The following is a 17,464-nucleotide window of genomic DNA, read 5'->3' on the forward strand; positions in this document are numbered from 1 at the left end:
CACGCGTTCGAATTCAGAAACTTGTCACTGAAAATAATAAGCAAGTCACCGTTTTAAACCGGTATCTTAGTGACAAAATCCCGTATGCGAGATTCAAAAATCGCCCAGTTCAATCCAGGGGATACAATAGGCCGTATTGGAATTCGCCCGGTGTCCTCACGATATTTTCCTTTACCGAAAAAATAGTGGAAAATATCAAATGACATTTCGTCACTACGATAAATAGGTACTAGTATACTACCTATACGGGAAAAATATCCCATGTAAACTTAGCCTTAAATCCTAATAGGTGTACACAGAATTACAATTTCCACGTCAAAATATTTACTTAGATACAAATTAATTTGACTCCGCGTTGTAATTAAGTACAGTTTATTAGTTAAATTGAAATATTAAAGTTGGTCCACACGCCAGGTAAGAAACTTATATTGGTTATTTCAGTTGCTAGGTAAAGCCTGACCTATATTTATATGACTTCGCACCATCTTGCGGAATTTAATTAGAACTACCTATTTTCTTCATACTAACTATTCTGAACTGTCGCCACAAACATCAGAATAACAGCGCCCTCTGGAAGATAGTCATATATTTCAGGTCAGGCTTTACTATATCGTCCCCTTACTGCAAATACCGACTATGTGCAAAAAAGTGATTTTGAGATAATGCGATTTTAATGTTTGAAGGTACGATTTCATATGAAAACATGAAAAAAATTACTATTTGTATACAGCATTCTACAGCCCGTATTGTGTTGTTTAATACTTAATCGTAAACAATATCCAGGCTTGATTTGATTGCCGATAAAACTACGATTTAAAAAAAATAGTAGCAAACTTAGTTGGTTTTTCCTGTAGAAATAAAAATTTGTATATTTCTCTTATTAATACATATAAAGCAGTGTTTCCCTTTGATTAAGCTTTGCTTTTAATACACTTTACTTATGATTTGCAAAAAAAGAAAAAATATACAAAAGTTTTGAACTTATTTCAAAATATATTAAATATTCTCAATGACATAGGCGGTTTTAGTTGCAGGAAATATAGCTGCTCTAATTTTATGTTACAAAACTTCACTTATCATTGTTAATTTAACTGGTACATTTGTAATTAAAAGTTTTTTAACATTACTAACCATTAATAATACTTTATTTATGGTTTTGAAGAGTTATTCTCAAAAAAAAAATTTTGAAAAAAATCCTCTTCAACCGGTTTTAGGAGATTTTTCACAAAATACTTTAACCGATTTCAGTAAAATTTAACAAGAAGTAACGCAATAGCATTCCCTTGAAATCACAAAAAGAATTTTACAAATCGGTTAATGCGTTTTTGGGTAATAGCATAATATGCATAGGTACTTACTACATACTAGTTCACTGTCTCAGCAATCCGAAGTCCGCCATAATTTATGTTCGAAATTTCACTATCTACACTGTTACATTTAGTATAGGTAAATAGTTTTTGTACGCTCAATAACCTGAAGTAATAGTTTATTTAAAGTTTTGTAGTATTTACGCCAAAGTCACTAAAATGTAGGCGTAGATGAGGTAATAAGTAAGAAAAAGTAATGTGTAACGGTAATTACATAGGTTTCTGGGGCGATTTAAAGCAATCATGTTTGCAATATTCTTACGCCCCCAGTTACATGCAGTGTTTTTCATCACACTTGCAATAAAAAGATAAAAAAGTATTTATGGTAGTCCAAAATACAAATTTAAACACTCTTTTGGGAAAAAGTTTTTTCTTTTACTCCTGATACGCCTTCGTGCGATTGCACACTTACTGCGCAAGAGTGATAAAAAGTTATTAAACAACATCTTCATCGCTGGTGGAATTGGATACAAACACGTCCGTAACACGGCTGACAATGCTAGACTAACTAGGTATTAAGTGATTGGAAGCACTCATGGTACTATTTAGTTACGATACCTTTGTCAAAAAGTCTGCGTAAGTCCATTTTCTTGAACGCAGAGATAGCTAGTTGTTTATCGAGCTTTAGACCGAGATAGAAATATGATATGATACATTAAGAGGTTTGAGGTGGTTCTACTGAACTGGAGTTTAATTTGTGGCGTTGATTTTCTTGCCTTGTGCTACGTCCAGATCTCGACATGAACTTAAGCCTAGTGCCCACTAAGCTCGCCGAGTCGAATCTCATTAATTCGCCTTCTGCATTTCTTATGAAACTACGTCCATTAGCGACGCGTCGAATCGGATTCATCGTTCATTGTAAATGTATGCAGGGCTCGATTCGACGTGCCTCGACTCCACCTAAGTGTCCTCAAGACTTTATTTAGCCTTTGTGACAGAGATTTAATACCTAAAGGGTACCATGAGTGGTTTCAACCACTTAATACTGCAGTTGGTGAAGTGGTACACAGTTGTGACATCTGAAGTCTACTCGTACCGTAGGTATGCTAGTAAGTAAAGTAAAGTAAAGTTTATTCATTGTTAACTGTGTACATAAGATGGTATGATATACAGGAAATACAGTATCAACAGTGCCCATTTCGAGCGTACAATATTCTTAAAAACTACTGACTATATTAGCTTACTGGCTAACTTATAATTATTACCCGGTATATTTCAGAAAAAACTCATTTAGTTTGTAGAACATCGTATGAAAAACGAAGCTTTATTTAAGACAAACAATGGGTTATAATTATGTATAAAGAAGAGAAATATGCAAACATTTATTTCTACAGGAAAAACCAACTAAGTAGGTATTCGACTGTTTCATTAAATCGTATTTGATCGTCAACTAAATACATTCTGAATATACGACAAAGTAGTAAACAAAAAAATATAGGGTTTAAAATGCCATACACATAACGTAAATTTCTTCATGTTTTCATATAAAACGTGCCTTCAAACTTTCAAACCGCATTATCTCAAAATCGCCTATTTACACATAGTCGGTATTTGCAGTAATAGACCGTTATCCTTTCCTTCGTCACACCACATGCAAAACTAATTATAGTCCCTATACAACTTTTTGGTAGAATGAAATTGCTGATGTTTGTAAACAAACATCTTCTGGAAAAACATCTTAAAGACATTTGGTGTATTTAGCCTGGCTTAAAATAAAGAATTTTGTTGATAGTTTTATTTGCAAAAATCAAATATGTACACATTAAACTTTTTTGTAGAACATAAGATGGCTACTTTAACAAAATGTTTAAATGCAAAAAAACACTATACACCATTAAAAGGTTCTACTTGGCGGATAAAGCATAAAAGTTTATATTAAATATTCATATTACATTCTGGCAGTTTATAATGCAACAAATTGACCATTAAGTAACTTTATGCGGAAGCTATCTTTTGAATGCAGCGTCGTATCAATACATGGGTTTTAACATATTGTAGCCCTTGAAAACCTTATTCTATAGGTGCTAAAAACTCGATTTCGTCAAAAAGTCACTTAGTCGGTATTTGCATTAATGGGACGATATGGTGTTTTTCTACTCGTCGACTTTAATCTGTCAATTAGGACACCACAGACTAAACTATGCGTGCTGACTTTTCAGTGTTGGATAGTCTATGACACTTAGGGCCGGTTGCACCAAACCGTCTGGCACCGTTATAATATAAGCGTTCGTTAAATTTTATTGTATAAGAAGTTCCATAGAAATCTGCTGAGTGACGATGATGTGTCTGTCAAATGTGGTTGATGCAACTGGCCCTTAGTGCCTGTTCCATCAAACCATATGTCACCGTTAAAGCGTTCTTTAAATTTTATTGTATGGGAAGTGACATGACATGACTCATAGAAAAAGTATTGTATACAATCCATACTAATATTATAAATGGGAAAGTGTGTGTGTCTGTTTGTTTGTCCGTCTTTCACGGCAAAACGGAGCGACGAATTGACGTGATTTTTTAAGTGGAGATAGTTGAAGGGATGGAGAGTGACATAGGCTACTTTTGTCTCTTTCTAACGTGAGCGAAGTCGCGGGCAAAAGCTAGTAGTGATATAATTAAGCTTTTCACTCTCGTACCGTACTATTAGGCCACTCAGCAAGCTTCGTGGCCTAAACATGGTACTTGACTGAAAAGCTTTGTATTGTATCACGATTGTATAAAATACTATTTGATAAGACATAATAATAGCACCCAACACGAATAACGTATAAAACGTGTAACGTGTAAGAAACGCGTCGCGAAAGGAGGAAAGCGTCGAATGAAAGTCGCAACATTAAAGGAAGGCAGACTAGACCGGGCCGGGGACAGGCCAGAGAAAGTGAATAGTGCCCCCAAACGGTAAGTTTCTAGAACCACTATCAGTTCCCGCTATAGAGTAACATATCGTCACTACTTTTAAAAAATCTCGTATCTCACGCTGTTTCTCAAAGTTAAAACGCAGTAAGTCTATATGCATTCCATACATACTTACTACAATTTTCTTTTCATTGACAGACGAAGATACAAGTTTTTTAAAAAGTAGTGACGATATTCTGAACTTCCTCTCCAATAATTGTAGATTACATACGGCATCGCTACTATTCATATGCCAATAAAGTAAGGAATGTCTCAGGCCGTAAGTTTGCAGTTGGCGCTTGCGCTTGCCGGCCAACCGATTCGTGTCGGTTTTTTGTCCACACATCAAAGGATCTTGGCGCCAATGGCCAACTGCGTTTACACGTTGGCGCTTCATTCAGTTGGTCGTCAGCCGTCAGAGAGGACAGTAGTGATATATTTACGAAAATAATAAGTTTATCTATGCCAATAATAGTGTAGATTTTAGGAAATAAAATAACCTTGCAAATGTTTAATGTATTTCCTAAAAAAGATAAATGTTCTTATCAGAATATTCAAAAAATTGTTAATATTGCAAATAATTTAATTTTACTACGGGGTTATTATTTTTTAATATTTTTTTTCTGACAACGTCTATGACCAAGAATTTCCTAGATTTTTTCATTACACGTCCATCTTTTATGAAGAGCCAATGCCAAGTGATTGGTTCGCCAATGTGTAAACAGCGGCTCTTATCTTGGCCAAGGGGTTTCACAAAAGGCTGGTGGAACCGTTGGCCATGTGTGTACAGGGGCCATCAGATTACATGTAATTCTCGGCCGAGCCGTGTGATCTGAGACTTCCTTATTTACTGGTCAAGGTACCCTACAATTTTTCTGTTCGACTGAGCCGGGAAGCGATAACTTCGTATAGCGCAGCGCAGAGAACAGAAAAGTCTTATAGCGCAATTTCATCAGTCGATAACTCGTTCGGTATACAGCATACGGGGATACCCCGCAGACGAGATAACAACCAATGAGAGTGGTGCAGTTTAATTGGTCGTTAACTCGTTTGCTATGCAGCATACGGGGAGTCCCCGCAGGCGAGATAACAACCAATGAAAGTTACTATTACTATTTAAATTCCCCGAATGCGGGCCCTATGGCACGCGTTCCAGAAATCTCTCGCACCCCGAATGCGGACCCTATCGACTAATAAAAACGTCTCCCCGAATGCGGGACCTGTGGCACGAGTTACAGAAATCTCTCGGACCCTATGGACTAATGAAAATGTTTCCCCGAATGCGGGCCCTGTGGCACGCGTTACAGAAATCCCTCGCACCCCGAATGCGGACCCTATCGACTAATGAAAACGTTTCCCCGAATGCGGGCCCTGTGGCACGTGTTACAGAAATCTCTCGGACCCCGCATGCGGACCCTATCGACTAATGAAAACGCTTCCCCGAACGCGGGCCTTGTGGCACGCGTTCCAGAAATCTCTCGTACTCCGCATGCGGATCCTATCGACTAATGAAAACATTTCCCCGAATGCGGGCCCTGTGACACGCGTTACAGAAATCTCTCGTACCCCGCATGCGGGCCCTGTCGACTAATGAAATTGCGCCATTATTTCTGTTGGAATTTCTGATGAAACGTTATTGCACTTGAGGTATAAAGTTATCCACTTTTATCTATTCGCAAACAGCGCCATACATCATCGTCTACACGTGTCAGTAATTTAATTCCTTTCAATATTTTCACCATAAAATTCGATCTTAAGCTGCCGTAGTCCGAAAGAGTTTTAAAGTTGAAACAATAACTTAGCCTAGCCTAGCCGACGGCTATCGTTTGTTTTCATTGATGGTTCACAGTTCACAGCGTAGCTATATACAGCAGTTCTATGTGGCTGCCATGAGTACAAGGTATGCTTAAATAAGTTTCATCGAACATTAGCATTATCGCGATGTATGTCAAATCAAGGGTGAACAGTGTGCGTAGCCGAATGCACAAACGCTATCTATCTCTATCGCTCTTGCGTATTGGCGCGCCAGAGCCAGACTACATTTCTGCGGCGTTTCGGTGGCGTTACGCGTCGCTGAAATGCCATTCGGCTACGGGGCCGCATCTTCTAGGGAACTCACTCCATCGTAGGCCACGTCTTTGCCTTTAGCCAGTCTGTGGCCAAGAGTAAGGCCATTTATAATTTAAAAAAAGGGCAGGGGCCTGCTCTGCGGCATTTTAGTGTGGCCATGCACAATCACTGTAGGCCGAAGACGAAGAATAAAGACAAAGTTTTATCATGATAAATTCATCGTGATGTGTTTAGTATTTAGTGTAAGGCCTGATGGCACGCTCGGAGCGGAGCGTTCGGTGGTGTGTTCAGTGGGGCGGACGAGCGTGCAGCGTCGACTCTGAACACTTGTATGAGCTTCAATTGTTGACATGGACGACGCACGCCCCGCCTAGTTTAGGGTTGTAAAAACGGTTTTTTTTTCTGGCTTGAAAAAAAAAAACATGAAAATAAAGGTTTTTTTTCTGAAGTATGGTTTTTTTCTAAAGTACGAAATCTCAAAATTTGCAAAGCAGTTAATACTTTTATACGATTTTTTAGACTTATAATGTTAACTATTAAACGAATCTAATCAAATGACTTTAATTTCTGGTCTTATAAAAGTAACATTTACGACATCTGTAGTTGGTAGTTATCACTATTTACTGTTGGCAACACCACCGCCTCTCCACGCTGCACGCCGCATCGGGCATTCCCCAATAAACGTTTGTATACTGAATGTTAATTGAATTAAAATATACGTTATTGTTATTGCAACACGTTACTTAAATCACGAAAAACCGTTATTGTCGAATTATTTGTTCATCTGAAAAAAAAACATATTTAGAAAAAACCAATGGTGCTCGGTTTTTTTTTCATGTTTTTTTTTTCAAGATTCTGAAAACAAAAATTTGTGTTTTTTCTCTGCCATCCTAGACACACCCACTCATGCAAGGCAACACTGTAAGAAATGAAACCACTGACCAATCTGACCATAGCATAAACTGTGATGTTAAATCCAATCCCGTGAAGTTGGCAGCACTTGCGACGTAATTTGTTTTCATTCGCTCGGTCCGCGCAACTTACTTCAAACAGGAAAGTTTTAAGTAGTTTTAACTGCCCAGCCTGTCTAAAGCAATAAGTATGGAAATAACAAAATTTTACCACTGAAAGGAGGCTTCCAGTGTTGCTATTATTAGCATTAATGGGTAAAGGCAGCATCCGCTCGGTATAAGAGCCTCTACGCGTTGGCTTCGGTTCCGCGCACTCCTCCCAAAGGTCTGGAATACCCGATAGGAAAACTTAACATACTTTAGTGTCTACAGATACAGACTATATTATATAGGAAAAAAGCTGCATCTGGGTTGTTATTATACACCGTGTTTCAAACGAACTAAAATATCCGAGATTATAAATACAAACATAAATTTAACCGTATGTTGTTCGATTAAAATAATTTCAAAAGATCACACCTACTGATGTGCTGACGGAAAGTTTCCAAAATTCTGAATTTTTCACATAGGAAAACTTCGGAAACTTTGTATGGACAATTGTATGGATGGAAACTTTCCATTTCATAAATTTAAATTCCCTTCATTTTTCGTGAAAGTTTCGTGAATTTTTCATTAAATTTAAGATTTTTTTGGAAAGTTTCCGCAACTTGGACATCACTAATCACACCTGCCGGACTAGCCGATGACAATCGGGACGCCGATCGAATACGGAAGAGCGATAGAGGGAGGCTAGCTACGAGTACGATATGATCGTAAGCGTGTGTGCGTGCATTTGGCTACGTAGTACCACAGAATATTAGTACAAGTACAGAAGGCTCACTCCTTTGATGTTCACAAAATGCCGCCATTCTAAATTCTTACCTATGTTAACATGCGAGCTGCCGACATTGAATTTTATTGCGCCGCGCGAACGTCGTCACCACTGAATGGGCCGCGAACTCGCGGCCGCCGACATGTACTTGTGGCGCTGCGATAGAATCGCGGAGTGAGCCGCCCCTGGTAGTACCCTGTTTTGTGAATACGTCGTAATTGTCGCATAATGCGGTCTCTGAGTAGTCTGTGAGAATACCTAAACCGCAAATTGATATAAAATACTAGGTCATCCTTATGAGTAATACCTAACTAAGTTAGGTACTCATAATGGGTTATTCCTAATAGGTATATTTATTAATCATAAAAAGTTCTAAGTCATAATTTTCTCGAGGGTCAAGTATGGGGTTTTCCAAAAATGTTGTGTTAATTTTTAAACCACTGGCAATATTAAACCATAATCATAATCATAAAAAATGTCGGCAAAAGCTAAATAACAAAATTACTTCAGTCTTTATATAAAATTCATAGCTTTAAAATTCGACTGACGAACACACAACAAAACATATTAAAACAAAGCCCATCTCAAACTAAACAAGATTAAGACCCGTTTAACATTTTCCTCAATCATACATTATAAACGTTTTTATAACGGGTTAGCAAACCAGTACTCACATCGGCGACCATCGCAGTGGTTGTGTCAATTGTGCCCGGATTATATCTAATCTGTATAATAATTATTAAAATATAGTGCGAAACGTGTTAACAAGTAAGTTTGTATAAGTAAACATCTGATGTGTGATTATCTTTTGAGGTTGATGTATTTATCTTGTACTAGTATTAATATGATGTCTTGGACCAGTTTTGTTTGGGTTAATTATGCTCTTAATGGGCTAATTTGTCTGTTTTAAAACATCACTTAAGTAGCAACTAATACTTTTGGTTTTGTTTAGCTGATTTAAATGCGCTAATCTGTTTTATATTCATATGAAGCTTAGTTGGCAGTTTGGTTGACAGCGATTTTGACAGCCCTGCCAGTGTAAGGTTATTTTAAGCTTCTATGAAATTCTAATGTTTACCTTGCACAGGGGCTATCAAATACATAGCTAACTTATCTTGGTCTTAACTCTAAATAAATAGCAAATATACACAAATAATTCTAACGTAGGAACGAGGAAGAACCTACGTACTTAAAAAAGACACACACAAAAAACAGCGAGTCCAAATTAGACATCTAAGTTTCAATTGTTTTGGAACAATGCCAAGTTCTGATTAAGGAAAGTGTAGAACCTGTTTTTATTCTCACAGAGAAAATGTTATTTGACCAAATTGATACAATTTCAGCGTTTTAAATTCAATTCCCTTTTACAAAAGAAGAAGATTGCCAGATGCGCACATCGCGGACATGTGGGACAATTTTGGCTGAATATGATCGTGGTGCAACTACATATACAACATACATAATTATGTATGTTATGTCTATGTACCTAGTCTGTGTGCACAGTGTGGGATCAGACCTCATTTTTGACCATGGTCTGTTTATAGTAAAAACCGGTAGCCTAGACCAAAGCAATGCTACGACTAAAACTCCCGAATGTCAAATATGACTAGCTTACGAGAAATTATTTTTTTAAATTTAGGGCAAATGTACCCGAAAATTGACTAAAACTCAAAATATCCTGAGAACGGTATCGATTATCAAAAAACACTTTTAACCCTTAACACGGCAAGACATGAAGTAATGTAACCATGTATCTCTTTGCATGTTTTTAGGTATAGTTATGGGTCAAAACGAACCATTTTTCAGAAAAAATAAATGAAAGTATTTTGAAAGTAGGATTTTCAGGACGTCCGTTAAAACGGACATTGCCAGGAATCTCACTGAGTGATGGCTCCAAAGGTAGTCCTAAAAAACGGACAACGCTGTCATAAGGTGTCCAAGAACAAAAATTAAATTACGTATTATAAAGTGAAAAAACCTTAAATTATTAAAATAACACACTACTAAATAATTAAAAACACTTAAACAATCATCAGAAGATTAAAAAAGACACATGACAATCCAAAAAACTATTAAGTATATGTCTTAAATGTGAATTACTATATTACTATGCGCATAACAGCGTAAAAATAATTATGTTTAAGTTAACATTTTCATAAAAGGTGGCATTTTGAATCACCAAATAAAAAACGTGTATTTCAGGAAGGGAAGGTATGTATGTTACCTGCCTTACTTTTTCAATAGATATAATATTGAAACTCATTTGTAAGTAAACTAAACGAGAAGAATTATGCTCTGGTCCGTAGAAATTATAAATTAGATAAGAACATTGGGGTTTAGGCTAAGGCATGAATATGTTTTGATTGTATACCATAATAACATTTATATTATGTATATCGGTAGGTATACGGAATTAAAAATAATCTCGTTTCGAACTCTGTACAACATCTGTCTGAACAAGAAATTATGTTTTCACGTCTGTCCCAATTGTAACGTGTAAAACTACCCACATTCAAAATATTTAAAAAATCTGTAAGTTTCTAAGCTACGGCTAGTTATAAATTACAATTATTGTAAGTATTAAGACTAAATACGTAAATATTCAAACCATTCATTGTGGTCTCCCAGTCTTGACTTTCTTGTTTCTTTATTAGATTGACGACTGAATTCTGAGCACAGGAAAAGTTAAGTTTCACATTAAAAATTACATATTATTTGATCATATTGGCATCTGGCAACATAGTGGGATCATATTGATTATCCTTAGCCAGAAATAGAAGCTGATATATAATTTTATTGCGTATCTCCATAACATACTCCATGACTGCAGACTCTTGGTCCTTGGTGTTTGACATTAGGTATGGAAAGTTTTGCCAGAATATAAATGATTTCCTTTGTCTCTGACACATGAGAAACTTTAATTTTTTAAGTCTGTTCTGAATTTTGTGGTGAGTCATCCAGCATTTTAAAGACCTAAAGGATCATAATATCTTTTTCATCAGCTTGAAGAGGTTTCATGAGTGAAAATTGTTTATACTGCTAATTAAAGGCGGATTTTGCATTTGCTAATGAAAACCCACGTTATGTAAATTTAGTATTAAAGCATAGTTTGTATTTAGGCCCAGTAATTATAAAAACAATTAAGAATTTAATAAAAAACTTATGTAACCCATTTATGGCAATGTCCGTTTTCTGTCACTATTTTGATTGCCCATAAGTCGGCAATGTCCGTTTTTTAGGACATGCTAGATGGTTACTTGGTTACCAGTAATATCGGCAATGTCACAAAATTGTGACACGAAATATTTCACAATTTCTGAATATGAAAAAATAAATTGTTGCATCAACTTTATACACAAAACTAAAGTTTAACTCGTCTAGTAACAAAATCAACAGAAACAGTACACCTGGATGAATTAGTTTATATTTTATGACATCACAAATGCACTTCGCCGCATATTCCGAAAATTCGAAATTTCAACTGTCGCTTGCGCATAAACCGAATGTTGCCTAGTCATGATATAAGCTCAAAGACGTAGTGTTTTTCTTCCACTTTCATGAACGTATAGCCTTTTCTAGCTAGCACTTAGTGTTTAAACTCTAGGTCACATTAAGTGACTGTACTAAAAAAGTGACAGGAAAGCTTTAAGGGTTAAGAGAATTTATAGAACTAGCAATATACTATCGTATGGTATAATCAGCACAGTCCTAACATCATTCATATCGGTATTAGAACCAAATTAGTCATTTTCGATTTTGATTTTGAGTTTTAGTCAATTTTCGGGTACATTTGTCCTAAATTTCAAAAAATAATTTCTCGTAAACTAGTCATATTTGACATTCGGGAGTTTTAGTCGTAGCATTGTTTTGGTCTAGGCTACCGGTTTTTACTATAAACAGACCATGCTCAAAAATGAGGTCTGATCCCACACCGTGGTATGTTGTAATATTAGGCACACCAAGTTAATACTATCATACTTTATCGTAAGTATGAATATAGGCATTTTACGTAGTTATTATTATTGGCAAGGTGCAAACGATATACTGATACATATACAAACAATATTGTAAAACTTATAAATCGGAAATAGCAAGAATATTTTTAATTTTTCTATCATTAATATTAAGTGTTTATTCATTACAAAATTAAAATTACTGAAATAATATAATGTAGTAAATAAATTAAAAACAAATCTAAATTAAACTAAGTCTTAAAACTAACAGAATAAATAACTAAAATAATTAAAAAGATATATAACGATATATATTTTTTGATATTTTACATGAACACATTTTATATGGCCTTAGCGTCTATTTCAGACGATTTATGGTGCAATGTCCGAAAGACATCGCTTTTGATGACTAAAGAGACCTATGCGAGAGCGACACATTTTGCTACACATCTGACAAGGAAAGCTTCCAACCGATTGCGACGTTTCGCTATGGTGTCTTCTTTCCCTTTTGTCAGCAAGTGCCGCAAACCAGGTCTCATCGACGAACTTGCGACCATCTCCAACGCACTTTCGCCACTCCGTCCGCTTCTCCGCAAGCTTCTCCCAGTTTTGGTAGTCGATTTTAAAGGCTGCCATGTCCCTCTTAGCGCAGTCTTTGAAGCGAAGCAATGGTCTCCCAACATCTCTTTTGGCATTCGCTACTTCGCCTAGAAGAACACGGCGTGGTAAACGGGAGGGTTCCATCCTGTGCACATGCCCCAGCCAACGCAGTCGCCTCTGTTTGAGAAGCGCGGTCAGACTGGGTAGCTGTGCGATTTCCAGAACCCTCTGGTTTGTCACCCTGTCTTGCCATGATATGCCCAAGATCCTACGCAGGCAGCGCATATAGAAGGAGTTGAAGACATAAATAGGCTAGTTTCCTACTAGTCAAATCAGCTTCTTTTTATGAACTGTCAAAACGATTTGCTAATATGGAATTACTATGAAATACTGAGGAGTGACGTCACGATCAACTCATTTACTTTATATCTTTCTCTTCGACTTATTAAATAGAAATTATGTTTAAAAATAACTACTGTCCATATTTTTCTTCTAATTATGTGATGCTTTATTTCGTGCACTGAATAAAATATTTTATTTTAAGTATAGGAAACTAGCCTATTGCCAAAATGTCTCAAAAAATATAGAACCTTGAAATTTCCTTACAAATAGGTACTTATTTTAGGTACTAATATACATAGGTAGTATTCGTATACACATGTCTATAATTAGCAGTGCTTATAATCAAACTTATCATTGTATTTACATTTGTTTGCAGATAATGTTGACCTTTCACGTAGTTATCGTAGCTGTGATGTTGGCCACGGTGCAGTGTCAGCGGGGCTCATTTGCCGGCAAGAGGCCGATCGGCTACCCTGAACTACTCAACAGAACTACCACTACAGTTGACCCTCTAGGAAATCGGTAACGTTTGTTTAATTTTCATCTGTGGCCACTATTATCTGTTGTGCCTTGAGCGAGGCTCATTTTCGGGTATGAGGCCGATCGGCTATACCCTGAACTACTCGTCAACTGTGGTAGTACCCACAGTTGACCCTTTAGGAAATCGGTAATGTTTGCTTACTTTTCATCTGTAGCCACTATTCTCCTTTGTCAGCGGGGCTCATTCGCGGGCCGATCGGCTACACTGGACTACTGAACAGAACTACTAGGTACTACAGTTGATCCACTAAAATCGGTAATACTTGGTTAATATTTTCTTGTGTTCTGCTAGGCGAAGCTCATTTACCTTATCTTATCAATGACAAGAGACCTATCGAGTATGCTGAACTACCTATTCAACAGGAGTCAGGGCTATTACTAATGTTGATCAACTAGGAAATCGGTAATATTTCTCAAATAATAGACGACAGTCACGACAGTATTGGCTAATATTAAATAAATCGGCTAATACCCTGAATTACTTAACAGGATTAGGTACTACTAACACTACCTACCTACATTTGATCCACTAAGAAATCGCGGTAATATTTGTTTACTTCATAAGTTATCATAGACGCTTTAATGCTAGCTCATTTTCAAAAGGCCTATCAGCTAATCCGGACTACTCAACACTAAGGATTCGGTAATGTTGCTTATTTCTCAAATTCTTCATTCTTTAACAAAACTGTACGTTTCTTTTTCTAAAACCCGTATTGTGTAAACCCTTCGGGAAAACCTTGGCACAGAGCTCGTTCCACATATTTGTTAGGGTAGGTTAGGTAGGAACCTACTTTTGAACTAGTTTTTTTTAACCGCGATTTCTTACTGCATGACAGACTAAGTTCATAAGAATGAACTCCCTTTGAGATTTCAAGCAAATAAGTACGGGTAAGGATGGTTCCACATTATAAAAATGTCAACCGCACAAAACATCAGGAAATTGCAGAATTTATTTGTTGCCCGCATCGGATTTTCACAAAAGTAGGTACCTAATACTTACCATTAGTTTAGTCCCTAGTGTTGATTCATATGTGCGTCTCTCATAATCTATAATGACCCCTATCCATTATGCACAGTTACCATTAGATATATCGGAGCGCCCGATGTGTTAAAACATATGAACACGATTTACAATAATGGTGTGTTTAGATATTTGTGAGCTTTTTGTCCGCTCCGATAAATATGATGGCGACTGTAGCTAAATATCGGCTGAATGGAAAAATTGTTTACAAAAAAAAGAAGGAAAATACATTAATCTGTTCGCTGGATTCTCCTCTTTGCGTCATAAAGTTCGAATTAAATTAGGTATCTACTTACAAATCGTCACTACTTTTAAAAAAACTTGTATCTTCGTCTGTCAATGAAAAGAAAATTGTAGTAAGTTTGTATGGAATGCATATAGACTTACTGCGTTTTAACTTTGAGGAGCAGCGTGAGATACGAGATTTTTAAAAGTAGTGACGAAATGTCATTCATAGTCGGTAATCCGACCCCTATTCAATTATGTAGATACGTGTTTGACTAGAAAGGTTTTTTTGTGAATATATAATAAACCCCAGCCTTTGAGGAGAATGCACTTTGAAAAGATCGTTGAACTCATATGACACTTCATCATCATCATCATTTCAGCCATTAATCGCCCACTGCCCTCCCTTCGTGTCCCTGATCCCGGTCCAGGGCTAATCTTATCCAGAAGTGCCCGCAGTTTTTCGAATGTCGTCCACCCAACGAGCCATGTGACACAAACTTACGTCATAAGAAGATATCATGTTGAAATAAAAGCAGGACAAGTGCGAGTCGAACTTTTTTTTAATTTCATATGAACTTGTGGTGTGTGGTGACGGGTTAAGATTTTAACCGTCCTATTTCCTCCCGCGGGTGTCGTAGAAGTCGACTCTGAGGTATGGGTTCAATTGTGGTTTGAGCGATTGCTGAGTTTTCTTTGATTGCTGAGAGACTCTGAATCTTGAGTAGTTTCATGTACTCTACCCTTTATTGGCTTATAAGCGCGAGTTTATGCATGTACATAATACTAACTAGACATTATGTATAGCCTCAAGGAATTTCAAGAGTTCAAGCCACTCATAACAACACTCGTTTAAGAGGTCATCACTTAAAGCTAGAGACATAGATCTCACAGTAACCGTCAGAAACACTTTTTGAGCTTAGATACGCTACAGAATGTTCAATGCGAATGATTCTACTTTATGAACACTATCTATGTGCCATTATCTGGGTAAAGGAACCTTATTGTCGGTGGCGCTTACGGCGTTTTGAGCGTTGTTCGGGTACAAATACGACGCCGTGAGACGTAAGCGCCATCGACAATAAGGTCCCTTTACCCAGATAACGTCACGTATAGGTCCGTAACATGTTAGGAAGATTCTTGAGAGGTTATCCGAATAAAGACTAGGAAATTTAATTTACCAGCCGGCGTATCATGCTGCCAATTTTATCACTTATCCACGTGGATAAGACATCTGTCACTCTCACACTGACATACTTGCTAAAGCGTGACGGATGCTTTATCCACGTGGATAAGTGATAAAATTGGCAGCATGATACGCCGGCAGCCTTTTTACCTTACTCGTGGATAATGACATATTTTTAGAAAGGAGGGTGAAATTTGGACTTTTATCCTTGAAATAGCAGAAAAATTATCTTAAATATGCGCACAAAAATTGCCTCATTGCACGATGATATTTAGATATTATAGAATCTTTATCACTCACGCTTTTTATCTATGATTTTTCCCGCACATATGGACATTTTTCCCTACTACTTTTTAGACTATTCCGAGACTTCCTTATTTTAAATATTTGCGCAAAAACGACTAATTTCAAAGAGGAAAGACAGTCACAAAAGGTTTCAATTAATATCCACATGAAAAGCCATTTCTTTTTGAAAGTCAAATGATTTTTTTTAAATTGCATTCCTTAAGTAAAATATAACTCATTTTCGCATTTCTATTTACAGATTCGGTGCAGGCGACAGTACCACAGAAAGATTGCCCGTAGAAGCCAACGGCGACCGCGATTTAGTCGACAGAATCAGCAAGTGGCCGATAGACAAACAACCTTTCTGGTACCTTAATTGGAAAGCTCTAGAAGAACAGAGGAAAAACCCTCAGACCTTCGCGCAGCGGCCTAGCCAGTTCGCGGAAACACCGAATTTTAATACTGGAACACCAAATTCTAATGCTGGAACACAGAATTCTAATGCTGGAACACAAAATTCTAATGCTGGAGCTCTAAATTCTCGTTTTGGAACGAATTCTAATGATGGAACTCTGAATTCTAATACTGGAACACTGAATTCTAATCCTGGAACGAATTTTAACACTCAACCTCTTAATTCTAACCTTGGAACGCATTCCAGTACTGGAACCGCTAACGGAGCAACTTTAAATACTGGATCACAACATCCTCTAAACCTTGGACCACGCTTTGGGGACCCTGATACCGATTCTGATGATGAAGATCATCAGAATGATCATGCTGCGAAGGGAAAACAGATACACCAACATCATCAGATATAATACGCAATTGTAAAACCGCTTTAAAGATTTTTTTGTTCCAATCAGAGAATAGGCGAGACGACTAAAAAAAAACTAATTAGTCCTTCAGTTAGATTATCAAAGAATTTTAGACACGTATTTTTTCTTTTTTCTCGTAAACGAAAAATGACGACGGTACAGTGCGTTTAAGTTTCGCGTGACGTCACGCCTAGGTATAATTTATTTAGAAGTGATGTCACAAGCCCCCACTCTGGAACTTTTATGCTTTATATCTTTGTATTTTTTATTAATTAGAAAAAGCGAAAAATATGTTTTCAGTATTTTTGGACGATCTAACTGACGGACTAAACAGAATGCCATTTTTTTTTATGTAGTCGTCATCCCTATTCTACTTAATATGAATG

At 36.9% G+C, this 17,464-nt stretch overlaps 1 protein-coding gene across 1 annotated transcript in view; it reads left to right on the plus strand.

The window, feature by feature from the left end:
- The window catches only part of LOC125230804 (carboxylesterase 1E), a 66,253-nt gene extending 49,028 nt beyond the window's left edge, over positions 1 to 17,225 (plus strand). The window contains exons 4-5 of the mRNA XM_048136027.1: positions 13,434 to 13,525; positions 16,520 to 17,225. Coding sequence (XP_047991984.1) covers positions 13,434 to 13,525; positions 16,520 to 17,081 — 654 coding nt within the window. The 3' untranslated portion in view covers positions 17,082 to 17,225. The remainder of the gene's footprint in view (positions 1 to 13,433; positions 13,526 to 16,519) is intronic.
- The last annotated feature ends 239 nt before the right edge of the window (positions 17,226 to 17,464 follow it).

The sequence above is a fragment of the Leguminivora glycinivorella genome, chromosome 11 (assembly GCF_023078275.1).
Source record: "Leguminivora glycinivorella isolate SPB_JAAS2020 chromosome 11, LegGlyc_1.1, whole genome shotgun sequence".
In the NCBI taxonomy this organism is placed as follows: domain Eukaryota; kingdom Metazoa; phylum Arthropoda; class Insecta; order Lepidoptera; family Tortricidae; genus Leguminivora; species Leguminivora glycinivorella.